We start from the raw sequence: 18,937 nt of genomic DNA, 5'->3' as shown, positions 1-18,937 counted from the left end.
TGGTAGCCCCTTCGGGAGAGATGATACACACACAATCAGGGATAAACTACCTATTCCTGGAGTATTACACTGGGCTCTAAAGTAGCCAACTGACTCAGGGCTCTGATGATATACGGGGATATTTGGAGGAGGTGGGTCTACCGAGTCAGAGCAAGGAGCAGGGGGGATCTGCTGGACAGTGAGATTATTATAGGGGAGATTAAGGGCCAGATGTAGGTAAATCCCATTTACCGATTTTGAAATACCAAATTTTACCAATTCGGTATTTCAAAATCGGTAAATGGGATGTAGGTACCAACATCTGGATTTTTTACCGATACCTTGAAATTCGGTATTTACCGATTCGGTAAATACCGAATCGGTATTTGCTATTGAATCCTATGGGCCTTGAAGCCCATAGGATTCAATTCAAATACCGATTCGGTATTTACCGAATCGGTAAATACCGAATTTGTCAAGGGTGCAGGGGGTGTCACTTTGACACCCTCTAGCACCCCCAAAACGGGCATGTGTGCAATGTGGCACACAGACATGCCCTAAGGGCACGTCTGTCTGTCACATGGCACATGTTTACATGCACAGATGTGCATGTACACAGGAATCGGTATTTTACCATGGATTTGTATTCCATGGTAAAATACCGATTCTGAAAGCCATGTGCCAATGGAAAATTGGCTACCCACATTGCATTTTCGGTAATTTTACCGAATCGGTAAATATTACCGAATCGGTAAATTTACCGATTCGGTAATAATAACGATTCGGTAAAATTACCGAATATGTGCCCCTACATCTCCATAGCCCTTTACCGATCGGAAACGGCCGAAAATCGGTATTTTCGGCCGATTCCGATCGGTAAAGGGCTACCTACATCTGGCCCTAAGAGTGCTATTAAACATATGGATCGCAACAAAACGCCTGGGGTGGACGGCCTACCTATAGAATTTTACTCCAAATATGTAGATTGCTTGGCTCCACGGTTGCAATTGCTCTATCGGGAGGCGTACAAAGTAGGGAGGTTGCACAAGACCACCAGGTAGGCTATTATTATCCCTCTCCTGAAACCTGGTAGGGAAGCTACGGATATGAAGGCGTATTGTCCGCTGTCCATGTTGAAGACTGACTACAAAATATTAAGCAGGATATTGGCATTGCTCCTACTCCCATTTATGTTGCAGCTGATACACCGAGATCAATCCGGTTTTATACCTAAGCATAATACGGCTCTTAATGTGAGACAGCTACTGCGAATTCTAGAGACCTGCTGTCAGGCTTCATCTTCCGAAGTCTCCGGAATTGTGCTGAAGATATAGGGTTCCACCTCGTGACGTCCCCGGAGTCCGAAGCATAAATACACAGACTGCCAGGATAATCAAGCGAGGGAAGGAAAGGAAGGGGACAGCGGGGAGGGAGATCTGCAAGAACCACAAGTACACTAAGTACACGCTCAAAAGGTTTGTATATAATCCAACTGTTAATTCCTTCCTTTACCAATCAACACTAAATGTACACAGTCCTACCTGAAAAGGAATATAACAATGCTTCAATGTAAGAAGAGAGAGAGAGCTGTCAGGGATTATGCCAACTGTAAAGAGACAAAGTATGCATTGGAATTACTGGAGCTGGGAGTATAGATCACCATTAAGGAACTGTATCAATAACATACTAAACACTGTCCGTGCATGTGCTTTTGTTAGGCAAGTCCCAAGATATGACCTCCGGTATTCTCTCTTCTATGATGGAAACAAAATAAAAAGGTTGTGGAGAAAAAATCAGATAAGAACAGCAGACTTCGGTTAATGACTTCTTAACGCTATCTGCACCACTGTACTGTTCCGGAAATCCGTGGGTAAATCAACCTCTGCTCGGCTGACCCCAAAACCTCATGAATAGCATGGATAAGTCTAGAACATTGCTTGAGCCCAAACCATGATATATCCAGCTATTCAATATCCAGTGTTACGCGAATAAACCAAGACTCCTGGTTTCTCCCACCAAGGACTCTTCAATTTAGAATAAGTATAATCCTGTATCAAGACAGCTGATCGCCTGTTCCGACCAACGTGGAAGAAGGTGCTCTCCCATCCGAGAGAGCCACAAAGCAAAATCAGCAAGGAAAACAAGAAAACCTCAAAATGGGAGAAAAACACTCGCGAACGTGTTTTCCTCCAGTTCAGCAATGAGCAATGTACCCAACCCAAGACGGGGCACACCAGAGCCAGAATAGGACATCCACGGGTCTTACCACTGTTCCAACGTCTTACCGCTGATACTCCTCCGGCAAGAATAATCGGCAACGCCGGCTTCCCTGTCTCGTACTTTATTTCCTGGTTGTACGCGACTCGCGTACAACGGAACGTGCTCCCCGGGCATGATGGGGGATGTAGTTCAGAGCCCCAGAACTCCTTATAGATACGGGGAAAAAGGGGTCAGCGCTACGAGTCACGAGTTTTATGACACCTGCCAGGACTTAGCACTGTTTGCTCTGATTCTCTCAGTGGACATAGAGAAGGCGTTTGATAGCCTGGAATGGCCATTTCTCTTTCAGACTATGCGCAGGATGAGACTGGGGGAGGAATTCGTGAGGTGGACTCAAATACTGTATGCTTCGGTGACTGCTTGAGTGCGGACGGGGGGTACGGTGTCAGCTTCCTGTACAGTGAGGCGAGAAACACGGCAGGGTTGCCCGCTTTCTCCGCTGTTGTTCACACTGGCGATTGAACCCCTGGTGGTGCGAGCTAGATCGGGGAGGCACTATACCGGGCTGGAGGTGCGCGGTGACATGCACTACATATCACTCTACGCAGATGACCTGCTGATGTTCCTGGCGAGCCCTGGCGTAGAGTTGGCGGGGGCGTTTGGTGTGGCATCGGGGCAGTGCGTGAATTGGGAGAAGACTAGACTGTTCCCGGCGCATCGAGCAATGGGAATCCCCGACAACTTAAACGGAATAAGATGAGAGCCCTGCTGCCTGCCGTATCTGGGAACTAACATTTATCACGAGCAAGCAGATCTACTGGAGGGCAATGTGGATAGGGCAGTGCGAGGGATCAGGGGAAGCATGTCATTTTAGACTACGCTGCCACTCTCAGTGGCAGGGAGGGTGGCGCTTTTGAAAATGGTGGTGCTACCTCGACTCCTATACTACTTCCGGACGCTGCCGATCTGGATTCTGGGCCGGGTGTTTAAGACGCCCAGAACTATGGTAGGAGGATTTTTATGGGGGAGCGGTAGGAGGCGGGTGGCCCTGACCACGATGATGAGACCTAGAGCGGAGGGGGGATGGGCAGCCCCAGACATCGAACTGTACTACCTGGTGACCCAGCTACAGTGGCTTACGCAGGCAGTTGCTCGAGAGTTCAGGGGACCAGATGGTTCAGAGGATCATTGGTTTCCACGGCATGTGCTGTCCTTTGTCGTTCTGGGCCAGCAGCTGCGGGTTGACTCGTTGACTTCTGAAGAGAAAGCGGTAAGGGCATGCTGGAATAGAAGTAGGCGTAGGGTAGGCGGGACTCGTCCGTACGCGCGGAGATACCTCTTGGAATGTGTACGGCCCTTCGACACGGTGGGGACTGGTCGGCATTGGCAGAGTGGGAAGACCTGGGGTTACAGATAATCGGAGATTTGTACGATGGGGGTGCTCTCTTGCCATACCAGGTACTGCAGGATAGACACGGATTGCCCAGGGGGGATTTCTTGCTAGAGGCCGCCCTGGTGGCAGCGATTCAGGAACACTGGGAGGAAGGGCTGCTAGAACCGCAGACATCCCCGACATGCCAATATGTAGTAATGGCTGCAAGGACGATAAAGGCAGTAATGTGCCTGTATTGGTGAATGTTGGGGGAGGGGTTTCAGCCACTGACTCGATTGCGAGAAAAATGGGAGGTAGATCTGGGCAAAGACATACGTGAATCGACTTGGTCGAAATTGGTGGAAAGGGCGTGGAAGGGTACGCGGAATGCTAGATTCCAACTTATCCATTTGTATATCATACATAGGGCGTACCTAATGCCAGGATAGATAAATAAATACTTTATCGTGGACTCCGCGTGTTGCCCTAGATGTCGCTTTACTGCCGCGGACTTCCCACATATGATGTGGGGTTGCCCGCGGCTCGGCACATACTGGGAAGAGGTGGTTGGGGTTGTCTGTGGGGTAATTTTTGTAATTTTTGTAATTTTATTTACCACAGCAAAGTATTGTCATTCCTAGGAATAACACTGCTCATAGTATTCAGTTGCTGTCTCTGTCTGCAATGTGGCCCAGCGATTTGCGGCTTGTGTGCCACTGTACAACACTGTACAGTACAATACTTTACTGTGGTAAATAAAATTACCCGGACATAGTTTCTATACATTAATAAAGAATAAGGATAGCTCATAAAAAGGAGAGGCAGAGTCCGTGGTATCTGAGTCAAAAAGGGCTTTAATTCAAATGACTCGAGTCATTGAGAATCGGGTTCCATCACCACTAAGGTTCAGGAAGGGATATCTAACGTTTTATTAACATCACACATTATATATAGTAAAACCATACAATTGCAATGAATAGAGTAGGCGGAACACTCCAGGCGGAGCAAGTAAAAAAGAGAGATAAGAACACATGGGCGTAAAAGAAGGCGTGTAAGGAGGTGTGCACATAGGCGTTCACTCGATGATTCATAGGTGTGCCATAGGTGGGTGGATGCATAGAGGAGGTCTGCAGGGTCAGCAGAAACCTTTACCCTACATGTGCGCGCAACTGGTCATGACGTAACATTGACGTGTAACTGGGGAGAGCTGGGGGTTGACTTTAGCACTAGTAGAGGAGTCTGGAGTCTGGGATGTCAGAACGACCTGCACCTTTAGCATATCTGATATCTTGTGTTTGGAAGATGTATTGTCTGAAATAAAGGTCTCTCGAGTAAAAGGCTGTTCATCACTAAATGCTAGTGTGTGCACATATTTCTTCGTGCATTGCGTGGGGCCATGGGCCTTCTATGGCAACGGGTTCAGTAAATCACTTGCATGGAGACAGGAAGGCTAGGCCCTATGCTCTGCAGGCGGGATATGTTTACCTCTTTCACTAGACTGGAATGTGTTTTTTTTTTTGCGGAGGCTGAGCAGATAACTGTAGGCAAAATACCGTCTTGGCAGGCAGGCCAGGCTGGGCACCTCTCGGCTGAGCAGGAAGTGAGGGAGAGGTCAGGGATGCATACCTAAACTGCAGCTTTCAGAGACAGAAAAGGCTCGGAGCCATAATTCAGGGCCTGGCTCGGCTGGGCCACAAAAATGTGTGCTTCTCGATATTTAAACGTGTACCATGTAAATGCATTGGCAACGTAGGCCTCAGTGCAGAATTAACATTTCATTCATGGAAGGCCTAATAACTGACATGCTAACATTAGACGGAAATGCAGGGGCATTATTGTGACAGGCACGGAAAAGGAATTACACGATAACATGGACATACATGGAGCATAGGTACGTGGATAGGGTGCGAGGGGGGACACACTGGCCACATAAAATTTCTGTTTCCTCATTCCCTCCTTGTCCCCTACTGCGCCCTTTAGGATACATCTATTTTCATGAGACCATCTATTTGTTCATACAGCATCATTTGCTCGTCTTTTTTTATTCGTGCACGGGAACGTGAACGTGGACGGGGAATACAAGCAGTGGCACACAAGCCGCAAATCGCTGGGCCACATTGCAGACAGAGACAGCAACTGAATACTATGAGCAGTGTTATTCCTAGGAATGACAATACTTTCCATCCCCAGGCTGATATCACACTCCAGAGCCAACCGGACCAAGTCCAGGTGCCTGGGTTCTGGTGCATCTCGCGAGCTATCTTATGGAGCCTTGTTATTGCTGCATACACTGATGGTGCGTTATTAGGAATAAACACACAACAACTCGAGCCGATCACTCTACAAGCTCCGCCCCTATCGGCCAGGATGACGTCAAGAACAAGGCGGTTCTGAAGAACAACAAGTCTCATAGCAGACTGCTCCTCGGTCAAGTTACCTAAAGCAGAAGTAGTCTCATTCACTACTGCTTCTAATGTTCTGGTTAATCTACGTATTAATTTACTGTTTTGGATAGGACCTATGAAGAAAAAGAATCCTTTATTGAAATCTGTATATTGCTCCCACGTTGTCTCAGTCTGATCGACAATTGGGGACTCGATCTCCCTCTTGTGTCTTACATGTATAAGTTGGGAATCTCGATGATAATGGGATGGAGCTAGAAAAACAGGTGGCAGTAGGAACGCAATATAACACGTTCCACCCCAGTCTAAGGGCAGACGTACATAAGCTGTCTGACCAACAAATAAAATAGGAATGGCGGGAAGCTTTGAAAGTAGACTTTCCTTTATCACTGAATTCGACCACAGTATTACAATCACTGTGTCCTAGGTGCACTGAACCATTTTTCCTAACGCATAATTCACCTTTCACCGGTAAGACTGTTATAAACGGTGAACCTGTATTGGTCTCGGACTGGACGTTCAGAATCATGAGGTTAAGGGAAACATTCCCTAATTCGTACACTTCGTTTTCTAGATCTGTTCCTTTCCTTTGGGGAAGACATCTTTATCGGGAAAACATGCCTTATTCATGACTGTATTCAGGTCTCCCCATATCCATTCACTCTGGGAATTCGTGAACTGTCTGTCTTGTGTTGATGACATTAAAGCAAACCAGGCTCCGCACGAACCATTGTACGAAAACGGATAAGGAAAGAGGGGCAGAACTCCCTTCATTTTCTGATAAGGTGGGAGTCGGCCGCATACCCAGCAATTCGTTACATTGCTGGTCTGGTGAGAATGGTGTAACATACGGATAAAAGTATTGTTGCGTAGTGCTAGTCGATATGACAGTTCATGGGGTGGCAGGTCACTGAATGTGTGCTCTACAGTGTCGTCGAAGGAAGAATGTGCATGTGAACCAAGAGGAGGAAAGAAAACATGTAGCGTCAAGCTTATACATATAATCGATATACTAAGAAACAACATAATGATCAGAGTTACTATGCATCTACTGCGTAAGTTTTTGCAGTATTTTTCTCTCGTTTTCTTCTGCCTATCTCTCTGACTATTTGGGTCTACGATCTTATACATGTCAGGAACCTGTCTAACCGCTTCACCCGAGGGGGACTTAAACAATTAAACGCTGTCTGACTTACTAGACCGTAGCTTCTGTCTATATTCCTGTTGCGGAGTCTTTTCTAGCAAAGGGAGTTTAATGTCAATGTTCTCGGGGCAGTTCTCAGAGTCCTTTACTGAACCAAGTCCATGGAAACGCTTCACATGATGGGCGTGGAGCCATCCTTTTCGTCCCTCGACCTTGACGGCAGTCCTCGTCGTCAACAAGACCAATTTGGGCACGCGCCAGCGGGGCTCCAGAGGGCTTGAACGGTCGAAATTACGGACACACACCAGGTCTCCTGGAACAATTGCGTGTGTCTTCACCTGGGTGTTGTCCGGGAAGGCAGCTGCAACCTGTGAATGACAAGAAAGGAGTGCAGACATCAAGGAAGCCAGGTAATCTGTCAGCATTGTACTGTCAACATCGGTTATTTTACGTGGCATAGGCGTACCCCACATATTCGGCGGTCTACCAAAAACCACCTCATACGGGGATAGTCCAGTTCTGGAATGAGCTACCATACGCATGTAAAAGAGGGCAACCGGCAAGGCTACCATCCAATCCACACCTTTTTCTGCACAGACCTTCGCTAACCTTGTTTTGAGAGTCTGATTGTGTCTCTCTACGAGACCAGCTGCCTCTGGGTGTCGTACGCAATGGAATTTCCACTGGTACCCTAACAGGAGAGATACTTGTTTCATCAATTCGGAAGAGAATGGCTGTCCATTATCTGAATACACGACACGGGGCAAGCCGTATCGCGGGAAGAATTCACGGACCAACTGCTTGGCAGTGGTCACAGCAGTGTAATCTGGGACTGGGTACGCTTCTGTCCATCTAGATAGTGCACATACAACTACGAGGACATACTTGAATCCTCGACATCTATCCATCTGAATATAATCCATCTGGAGGACTTCAAAAGGGTGATCAGGAGGATGAAATCCACCTTGTTCCACGGGAATGCCTTTGCCTGGATTGAACTGACAACAGATCATGCAGGTACGCACTTTCTGTTTCGCTGCTGCACGTAAATGCTTGTTGAACCAGATGTTCTGTATACTGTCTAACATGGCTTTCTCTCCTAAATGTGCTGGACTATGTGCGGTATTTATGATAACTTGAACCATGGAGTCAGGGAGGAACCACGTGGCCTTGCCTTTTGTCATCCATCCCTGATCTGTCTGGACCCCTCCTTGTTCAGTCCATTTCTTGATTTCGTCTGGAGTGGCATGTGTCTGTATGTCGAGTACATCTTGTGATGGATCCCTGACTGTCATGCAATTTGTCAGTGATGGTACTTCAGTCTTCGTCGTGTCAGTTGGAATATCTGTTTGAGTCTGTGCTGTAAGTTTAGCTGTTCGATCTGCCAGGTCGTTACCCTGGGAAATAGTGTCAGTGACTTTAGTATGTGCTTTGCACTTCATGACGGCTATGGCTGTAGGCAAGTGTATTGCATCTAACAGAGCTTGAATGAGGGGACCATGCTGTATCTTGGCCCCATGAGAGGTCAGAAAACCTCTCTCTTGCCAGAGGACACCGAAATCGTGAACGACTCCGAATGCGTACTGTGAATCTGTGTATATGTTTACTTTCAGGTTCTTGGCTCGTATACAGGCTTGGGTCAGAGCGACGAGCTCTGCTGCTTGAGCAGACAGGGTGTCAATTCGTTGTGTTTCTATGACTTCAGTATCAGTGGTCACTGCATATGCGGCCACTAACTCTCCTGTGCTTGTTCTCATACATGAACCATCCACATAAAGTGTCAGGTCTGGGTCGGGTAATGCAATGTCTGTCAAGTCTTGTCTTGGCTTCGTCACTGTGTTAGCTACACCCACACAGTCATGTGGTGCAGGGTCTGTTGTGCTCGAGGGTGAAAGTGTAGCAGGGTTCAGAGTATTGCAACGTCGGATCTCTATGTGTGGTTGGAACAATGTCAGTTCATATCCTGTCAGTCTTGCTATAGTCAGGTGCTGTGTCTGTGTCCTGTTCAAGAGAACTTCCACCGAGTGTGGTACTTGTACTGTCAGAGGATGTCCTAACACTATGGAATCACTCTGTCTGATTGCTAGAGCCGTTGCTACAAATGATTTGAGGCACGCAGGCAGAGCCTGGGCCACTGGATCCAATGTACTAGAAAAGTAAGCACAAGGCTTGTGCTTTCCTGCCTGATCTTGTGTGAGAACAGATAATGCTGTGCCATCGCGTTAAGTGACAAAAAGTGTAAAAGGTTTGCTGTAACATGGTGTCGCTAAAACCGGTGCTTGACATAGAGCTTTTTTCAATTCATCAAATGCAAGTGTATGTTCTTGAGTCCAAGGGAGGACAGTCGAAGTCGCTGCCTCCTGTGTTGTCAACTGTATGAGTGGTTTGGCTAGATATGCGTACTGGGGAATCCATTGTCTGCAGTAAGAAGTGAGGCCAATGAAGGCCCGTACTTCCTTTTGTGTCTTGGGCTGTGGAGGATGTGCAATTAACTGAATACGGTCAGGTGTCAACTGTCTACCCCTCTTGGACAGCAAGTGATCAAGGTACACAACTTGCTGGACACAGAACTGTAGCTTCGAAGGGGACACTTTGTGCCCCTTTTCTGCCAGGAAGTATAAGACTGTCAGTGATGCATGTTCGCAGTCTCGTTCTGTCCGTGCTGTGATCAAAAGATCATCAACGTATTGGAGCAATGCAGTGTCAGTAGGCATGTGAATACTGTTTAGTTGTCTTTTCAATGCTTGACTATAAATACTAGGGCTTTCTGTGAACCCTTGAGGAGCCCTTGCAAATTTGAAGCTTCGGCCATTTAAACAGAATCCGAAGAGGTATTGGCTCTCCGGATGGATCGGGACACTAAAGAAGGCATTCTTGAGATCAATTACAGTAAAGTACGTCGCTTCGGAATCAATGGTAGTCAATAGTGAAGAAATGTCTGGGACCACTGGGTACTGGGGTAGTATGCATTTGTTCAGTTCTCGGAGGTCAATCACTAATCTGTAAACCGGTGGTGCATTTGGGTCAGTTCGTTTAAGAATCGGGATGATAGGAGAATTACATATATTTGAGTCAGTTTCTACAACCACTCCCTGTGCAATGAGTTTGTCAAAAATTTTCAGTAATGCAACTACAGCATCAGGTGGCAATTTGTATTGTCGGATTCGTGGCAGTACAACTCCTTGCTTGAGTGTGACACGGTATGGTGTAATGTGCATGTAACCTACATCAGTCGGACCTTGTGCCCATAAATGCTGTGGTACATTCTGGAGTCTGGGGTCAAAATCTCTCAATACATAATGTCCTTTAAAATCACGTAAAAACAATCTCACTCCTTCCGGAGAACAACAAATCACTGCTCCTAGTTCCTTCAGTGTTTTTATACCAAGCAAGTTTTCTGGACATGATTTAGTAAGCAACAAGTCTGTAGTACGGGACAATGGACCAACTTCTAGGGAAACTGGCTTTGACACTTCGTTAACAATAGGCTTTCCTGAAAATCCCAGGGAAATATTCTGTGAGCCTGAGAGGGGTGCCCCTGGAACCTCGTCATGACTGATGGTAGTTCTGCTCGCCCCTGTGTCAATCAGAAATTTTCTGTCTTTCCCCAATACATGACTATGTACATAGGGACCCTCTTGATCTACAGGAACCTCGATAAGGGGCAAGCCAACCTCCCTCTCTAGGCTGTTTCATGAATACTGTTGATAATCTGGGTAGTCTGACTGTGCATACTGGTACATTTGTTGTGTGACATGTTGTGTGGCAGCAATGGGTTGGGGTACAGCTACTGTCTGTTGCGCGTTCTGTGGGGTTTGCGTGTTCTGCGGAATGTGTTCCTGTCTAGGAGGACGCGGTCTTTCTTTCGTCTTGCCTGTAGCTATATTGTGTTTCAGGACAGCACATTCATTTATATAGTGACCTGGCTGTTTACAGTAGTTACAGTTCCCTTTGACAGGTGCCGTGCCCTTTTTCTGGCCATCGGCTGGAACTGATTGAGCAACTAGTACTTTCATTTTTGTATCTTTCATGCGTCTCTTTTCGTGTTCCTGTTCTTCTCTAATTCGGTTCTGATGGTACTGTAACATTTGTAACATTTGGGAAGGGCTATTAGCTTGCCAGGTACTCTCAACCTTTAGTACTCTATTTTTGATCTGTGGTAAAGAATTCTCTACTAATTTGGTCACAAAAAGATGTGGATACGATTCACTACTTGTCTTCAGGCCACTGTTAATAATAAAACATTTTTCAAATCTAGAATAAAAATCACTAGTGTCTTCATCTTGCTTCTGTTTGCAGGCTGAAATAGCATCCCAATCTTCCTTTTTAGTAGTCAATAATCTCGGCAAAACCTGTATCAATAGCTCGGGTAACTCTTTAGCTTTGTCCCCGAGACCAATACCAGGGGCTCGGAGTTTATCTTTGTCTTCTAATTCTGTCCAGCTAATCTTTTTCTCTCCCACCTCCCACTCTTTTTCTCTAAGCTTTTCGTAAATGCCTGCTGGTAACAGTACTTTCAATAATTTAAGGGTATCAGCGTATGTATACTCTCCCATGCGGAGCATGTCTTTTAATTCCCGGTGGAACCCTGCTGGGTCTTTATCGTGACAGGGCAGTAATTTTTTCATTTCCAATAATTCCATTTTCGTCAAGGGTGTGTAAACATACACTCGTTGAAGTGCACCCCCTGCAGTCCTAACGGGATGAACCTCTCGTAGGGGATTCTGTCTGTCTATGTAAAAGGTCTTTCTTTCTTGGTGTGGGGCAGGAGCCGAGTGCGGGATCAGAAAAGTCAAGTACTTATGTCGTTGATCCAGAATAACATTAATTAATTCGGTGCCTAGGCCTCTCCATCGTGCTAGGAGTAAATCGTCCAACCATTTATACAAGGGTCCTGGATCAGAATGTTGACTCTCGTACAATGTGATGAGATGTTGAATCATGTAAATACCAGCTAAACGCTGTTCTTCCGGAGGAAGACTCAAAAATGTTTGGGCTACTACGTCATCCTTATATATGTTAGAATTTCCAGCCCATTGAACTGCTGACCGGGCTAGTTCCTGTTCATGCATAGTACTAAGTTCGCTACTCCCTACTCGTTTTTTCAGTGCATGTTCAGTAGCTTGAAATAGGTGTTCGAGGGAATATCGCTCTGGTATTGGAGAGAGAGAACGTTTATTGTATTCTAGGCGTATGGGTCCATCAAACGGTCTTGCCCTACCTACATAATTCATTTTATTCATTTCCCCTGTTACTGCATCATCGTCCTCTGAGACTTCGTCGTCCTCTTCCTCAGCTTGTTTCTCGGCCTGTTCATTCTTGTGTATCTCAAGTATTTCTTTACGAATTTTCCTTTACATGCTTTCTACTCTATTCTGTGTATCATGCTTACCCATAGCTATATTGTCACTCCAATTCGTCATACCTTTAGTTACTTCTTTATCTGGCTGGTCTCGTTCCCTGATCAAACAATTAACCAAAAACTGTAAGAGCATGCGTTGAAGCTCCACTTTTCTATTTGCCATGGCCTCGTGTATACTTTCTGGTCCCTCCCCCGTTCTAATGAAGTGGTATATTCTGTCTAAATGGTCCTTCATGCCTGGTAGAGTAATCAAATAGTCTGCAACACGTCTTAATCGTATTGAGTATATGAGCATTGTGCCTTCACCTGGTACTGGATCATATATACAATCGGTGAGGGACTGTCTAAGGGTTGCTAATGTCATTGGTTTTGGCGTGTGTTGTAGTGCTAAATCTCGTAGTGTTCGTTTTATTGGTGGTGGGGTGTGCTGTATATCTCTAGAGGGCCCCCCTCCCGATGCTCCTTGACTTGAGTCGCCTAGGCTTGAATCTGCTTTCACTGCCAGCGCTGTCGCTGGTAATGCGGGTTGATCTTGTACCACGGGTGCTGGGCGAAACGGATTGGTAGGGAGGGTGGCAGGAGGATTAGTAGGGTTGGGAGGAGGAGGTAAATTTTCATTTACATATTCTGGAGCAGCGTCGTCTAGATAGGAGGAAAGAAAAATGTCCGCTGCGGTCTGTTTATGACTACGGAGTTTAGTCGGGATCAATGGTGGCGGCAAGTTACTAGGTACTTCCGGGGTCACTTTAGGTAGTCCCTCGGCGAGGAGGGGATACATGCCTTTAATAAGGGCATTTCTTTGTCTATCTAATTGTTCTGCCTTAACCCGTTCACCTTCTTCTTGTAGCTCTTTTTCCTTGGCTTTTTCTGATGCTTCTCTACTTCTTTCTGCTTTCTGGATTTCTTTCTCTGTTCTTCTATGTGCTTCTTTACGCCACAACTCTATGGCATCTTTCTGGGATTGTCTAGCTTTCTTTTTCCACAGTGCTTCCTCTACTCTCATGATGCAGTCAGCATCCCATGTCCCTGAGACAGGCCATCTATATTTCTCTTCCAGATCCTTCGTGTAATCTACCCATAAATCTAAGTACAGTATGGCATCTAGGCCATGCTTGTGGTACATAAAATGCCCAGGAGTGTCCCTAGGCGGGACGGGAACTGCCTCTTCGAGTATCCCCTTCCTGGTTCCTATCTGACGTAATTTCGAAAACAATGGCATGTTTGAACTAGCTTGAACGAAAACACAATAAGCACAATAGACTGTAAACCATCATTCATACCACGACATTAAAACATTAGAAACATATACTAACTAGTACATAGAATAACACAATCCTAGAAATCCTAAAATAAACCTTGTTTACTGGATGCACTGCTAGAACAGTACAGTCATACCGGTCTCATAAAGAGACACGTCTTTACCGCATCCACCTAAATGGACACGTCTCTACCGAATCTGTGTACCCAGACCCGTCTTGACCGGGCTCAAATAAATGAACCCGTCTATATGCGTTCCCAACAACGGTACTCACCGGGAAGCAAAACTGAAGGCCTCGGAAACTCGATACTGGACTGGACTGCTACGGCGTCTTGCTGCGCATGCGCCTCGGAACAGGTGGGCCTCGGGATACCTCGGACCTTGCTCTCTCGGCTTGGGCTCTGGCCGGGATAGTCCGCAATCCTCACCGCCTCGTGTGGATGCCAGGTCGCAGTCTCCGTCTCCTCCGTGGGCCTGAGGGAGTTGGCAGGAAAACCCGCGGATGTGCACAGAATGAGTCCGTCACGGCTATAGAAGGGGTCAGGGGGCTGCGCTTACATCGCCGGCGCGTGGGGAAGGGGACTCGTCCCTGTTCGGGCGCCAGATTAATGTGGTAAATAAAATTACCCGGACATAGTTTCTATACATTAATAAAGAATAAGGATAGCTCATAAAAAAGGAGAGGCAGAGTCCGTGGTATCTGAGTCAAAAAGGGCTTTAATTCAAATGACTCGAGTCATTGAGAATCGGGTTCCATCACCACTAAGGTTCAGGAAGGGATATCTAACGTTTTATTAACATCACACATTATATATAGTAAAACCATACAATTGCAATGAGTAGAGTAGGCGGAACACTCCAGGCGGAGCAAGTAAAAAAGAGAGATAAGAACACATGGGCGTAAAAGAAGGCGTGTAAGAAGGTGTGCACATAGGCGTTCACTCGATGATTCATTGGTGTGCCATAGGTGGGTGGATGCATAGAGGAGGTCTGCAGGGTCAGCAGAAACCTTTACCCTACATGTGCGCGCAACTGGTCATGACGTAACATTGACGTGTAACTGGGGAGAGCTGGGGGTTGACTTTAGCACTAGTAGAGGAGTCTGGAGTCTGGGATGTCAGAACGACCTGCACCTTTAGCATATCTGATATCTTGTGTTTGGAAGATGTATTGTCTGAAATAAAGGTCTCTCGAGTAAAAGGCTGTTCATCACTAAATGCTAGTGTGTGCACATATTTCTTCGTGCATTGCGTGGGGCCATGGGCCTTCTATGGCAACGGGTTCAGTAAATCACTTGCATGGAGACAGGAAGGCTAGGCCCTATGCTCTGCAGGCGGGATATGTTTACCTCTTTCACTAGACTGGAAGGTGTTTTTTTTTTTGCGGAGGCTGAGCAGATAACTGTAGGCAAAATACCGTCTTGGCAGGCAGGCCAGGCTGGGCACCTCTCGGCTGAGCAGGAAGTGAGGGAGAGGTCAGGGATGCATACCTAAACTGCAGCTTTCAGAGACAGAAAAGGCTCGGAGCCATAATTCAGGGCCTGGCTCGGCTGGGCCACAAAAACGTGTGCTTCTCGATATTTAAACGTGTACCATGTAAATGCATTGGCAACGTAGGCCTCAGTGCAGAATTAACGTTTCATTCATGGAAGGCCTAATAACTGACATGCTAACATTAGACGGAAATGCAGGGGCATTATTGTGACAGGCACGGAAAAGGAATTACACGATAACATGGACATACATGGAGCATAGGTATGTGGATAGGGTGCGAGGGGGGGACACACTGGCCACATAAAATTTCTGTTTCCTCAGACGGATAGACAGATAGAACCTAATATGGGAACATGCATACTGCACTGGTACCCTCACACAGTGCGAACCAAGGTAACAAGTACATTTATTGCCCTGGGGTTACTGTTGGCCAAATGTGAACTAACATGAAAATGGAAATCTACACGGGCCCTAGTATAGAGCAATGGAAAACGGAATTTATGAGCTGGGCGGCTAGTGAGAGTATGGTTAGGCTCCAGCAGGCAAGAAGAGCGAATAATGAAAAGGAGATGGAAACTGCACAAGCATGGGAAGCTCTGGTGGCACTGTTGACACTACCGGAATCAGACTCTGACTCCTTACGGATACCTCAAGAACAGGCTGAGGCACACTGATTATAGCCAGACTTAGGGTGGTTACTGGAGAGTAGAGATGGGCTCAGGCATGGAGAGAATTGAGGAGCAGCCCACACGCATTGAGATATTGGCGCATCCTAACATGTTGCTGATGACTGGACATTCTGGTATAAAGTATGTAGAGCACACCAGTGGTGGGGGTTAGGCAGGATTGGGGTGGAAGAGGCCTAAAATGGGCGGGAGTTCCATGATGGGCTCCACATAATATTGGTTGGGGTTTGGGATGCAGGTTGCCGTGTTAGTATTAGAACATGAGGGGGAGGCTGAGGCGCTTATTCTGATGTATTGATGTAAGCACACGCCTACCTGGGAACAATGTCTGTACGCACTGTTTCCCATAATTTTCCATTGTTGATGTTGGGCCGTGTATGTGGGGATGTTGTTTGGGTTGAAAACCAATTAAATACTTAAAAAAAAAAAAATGAGTCATGCCGCCAAGTTCTGAATGGTCTGGAGTAGGTTCAGTTTGTTGGTGTTTCTGGCATTGAGTGTATTACCATGGTCAATTCAGCTGGCGATGAGGGCCTGGGTGATTGTCTTTCTGGAGGAGACAGGGATCCATCGGAAGATCTTGCTGAGCAAGTGGAGGGTGAGGAAGCAGGGGGAGGAGACGGCATTAATCTGTTGCTTCATGGTGAGGTGGAAGTCCAGGATGATTTAGAGGTTGCATGATTGGTTGGTGGGGTTGTGTGAGGGGCCGAGAGCAGCAGGCCACCATGCGTAGTCCCATGAAGACGATGACCTCTGTTTTATACGAATTGAGCTTGAGGCAGTTGGTCTTCATCCATGCGGCGATGTTTGTCATGGTTTTTTTGGAAAGCTGGCCCTTGTGGAGCCGGTGTCTTCTGTGAGGGATAGGACGAGCTGGGTGTTGTCAGCATAGGAGATGATGTTGAGCCCGTGGGTGCGGGCGATGTCTGTCAGAGGTGCCATGTTGGTGTTGAAGAGGGTGGGGCTGAGGGAGGATCCTTGGGGTATGCTGCATAAGATGTTTTTGGGTGTGGAGGAGAAGGGAGGTAAGTAGATCCTCTGGGTTCGGCTTGAGAGGAAGGAAGAGATCCAGTTAATTGTGTTGCCCTGGATGCTGATGCGGTGGAGTCTGGTGATCAGAGACGGTGTTGAAGGCTGCGGACAGGTCAAGGAGAATGCGGGCTGCTGTTCTGCCTTGGTCGAGACTCCAGGCAGTAATGCATCCAATGGTGACATAAGAAACAGTGTTGACGAGTTTGCAATATGATTGCTCAGTTGATTGTGCCACAGGTTTTTAAAGGCCTTTACAGGGTGCTGTGTGCATACTACATATTTTATGGCGCCCAGTGCACGGAGTGACTACTAGCTCTGTGGTTATGGTGCTGGTCAAATTTCCAATGACAATGCACAGCACTAGGTAAATGGCAATTTTCCTCGCCAGCGTTAGCCAGCTGGGGCTGGAAGAAGAGGGTGTGAGCCTGGGAGCATAGAGGCGCAGCTTGCTCATAAGAGAGCCTTACTAGTGTTTTGGGTACCATATCTGGGTTTCCGAGAAAAGGCACGGGCCTGGGATTTGGATATCATGAAGGAGGTTAGTATGCTGCTATTTGATTGAGACAGGTCCGTAGACACTGAAGAAAGACTACCCAAGATCTCATATTTAACATCGAAAGAGAAGTAGGACTATCTCCAAGTATATCGAAGATAGAAATTAGATATGTGCATTGTTTCCCATAGTGAGGTTCATACGGTTGGAAAACATGTTGGCTAGTGTCTTACATTTGACATGTTCCATACACATCTTGTTGTGATGCATGTTTTGGGTATAGTAAGTTGCTGTAGAACAGTAGTTACTGATAATACCCTTTTCCTTTTATTGCGCAAAGAGCTTTTCTGAAAGCCACATCATCTTGAAACTGATCCCTGTATGTTGCCGATAGTCTGAATAGTTGAACTGGTAGGATGTTGCTAAAATGTATTGTGGTTTAATTCTTTGTATTTCTGCAGAACAATGGTTAAGGTGCTGAAGAAACGTCCCTTTATCATCTCAAGATCCACCTTCTCTAGTCATGGACATTATGCTGGCCACTGGACTGGGGACATTTATAGCACATGGCAGCATCTTTACTATTCTGTGCCAGGTGAGGGCTCCATTCTATTCTCCAGTGATACAGATTAGATGTAGCACCCTGTTGATGGCTGCTGCCTTTCGTGTGCTTTTTATAATTTGGTGTAGTTAGCTTTACCCTCCAACGGCAGCCAGTGCATTTTCCACAGTTGAGGATTTGCTTTCTTTTTTGATATCTGCGTTTTTAAGGGTTATTTTACTCTTTTTCAGGTGTGATGCTCTTTAATCTGTATGGTGTACCACTGGTCGGTGCGGATGTCTGCGGATTTGCAAAGAACACTACTGAGGAACTGTGTGTGCGCTGGACACAGCTTGGTGCCTTCTACCCGTTCATGAGAAATCATAATGATATTAATACTAAGGTGAGTGCAGATCTCATCTCTGCCAGAAAGCGGGTATTATTCCACTGTGTGCAGAAAAAGATGTCCCTTTATGCATCAGAGCATGAGCTGCCACCATCAGTGCAACATGACCTGTGCGTCATCACTTTATTCTATGGCTTAAGCTACGGCTCAATGCATCATGTTTCTCTAAAAATGTAAAATCGGAGGGGACTTGGTTGGCAAGGGCATGTCTATAAGGCTTTCCACTCCACCCACTCTTAAAGTTATATTTACTATAATGCCCAGAGCCCATGCTTCCACAGTGGGCTTGGCGCATGATGTGTAGTCCTCAAAAAAAGAGTGTACTGGTCAATTGCTTTTCATCTTTCCTGAGTGTGAATGGGGGGACTGCACAGCCAGAGGCTTACATGCTTGGTATACCAGATGTCTCATGCCACAGACCCCTGGAGTGTGGCAGGAGGTTTCGGTGGGGGAGTATGCTACCCAACACCCATGGAGAGGTATGGGGGAAACAGGCACTGGGCAAAGAAAATTTTATTTATTTATTTATTAATGCAATTTTATATAGCG

At 46.5% G+C, this 18,937-nt stretch overlaps 1 protein-coding gene across 1 annotated transcript in view; it reads left to right on the top strand.

Moving 5' to 3' along the window:
- Positions 1-18,937, top strand: part of GAA (alpha glucosidase) — a 446,470-nt gene that overhangs the window by 223,758 nt on the left and 203,775 nt on the right. The window contains exons 13-14 of the mRNA XM_086931052.1: positions 17,903-18,036; positions 18,234-18,385. Of these exons, the coding sequence (XP_086787178.1) occupies positions 17,903-18,036; positions 18,234-18,385 (286 nt within the window). The remainder of the gene's footprint in view (positions 1-17,902; positions 18,037-18,233; positions 18,386-18,937) is intronic.

The sequence above is a fragment of the Lissotriton vulgaris genome, chromosome 7, assembly GCF_964263255.1.
Source record: "Lissotriton vulgaris chromosome 7, aLisVul1.2, whole genome shotgun sequence".
In the NCBI taxonomy this organism is placed as follows: domain Eukaryota; kingdom Metazoa; phylum Chordata; class Amphibia; order Caudata; family Salamandridae; genus Lissotriton; species Lissotriton vulgaris.
This window is presented reverse-complemented; position numbering and strand designations above follow the sequence as displayed.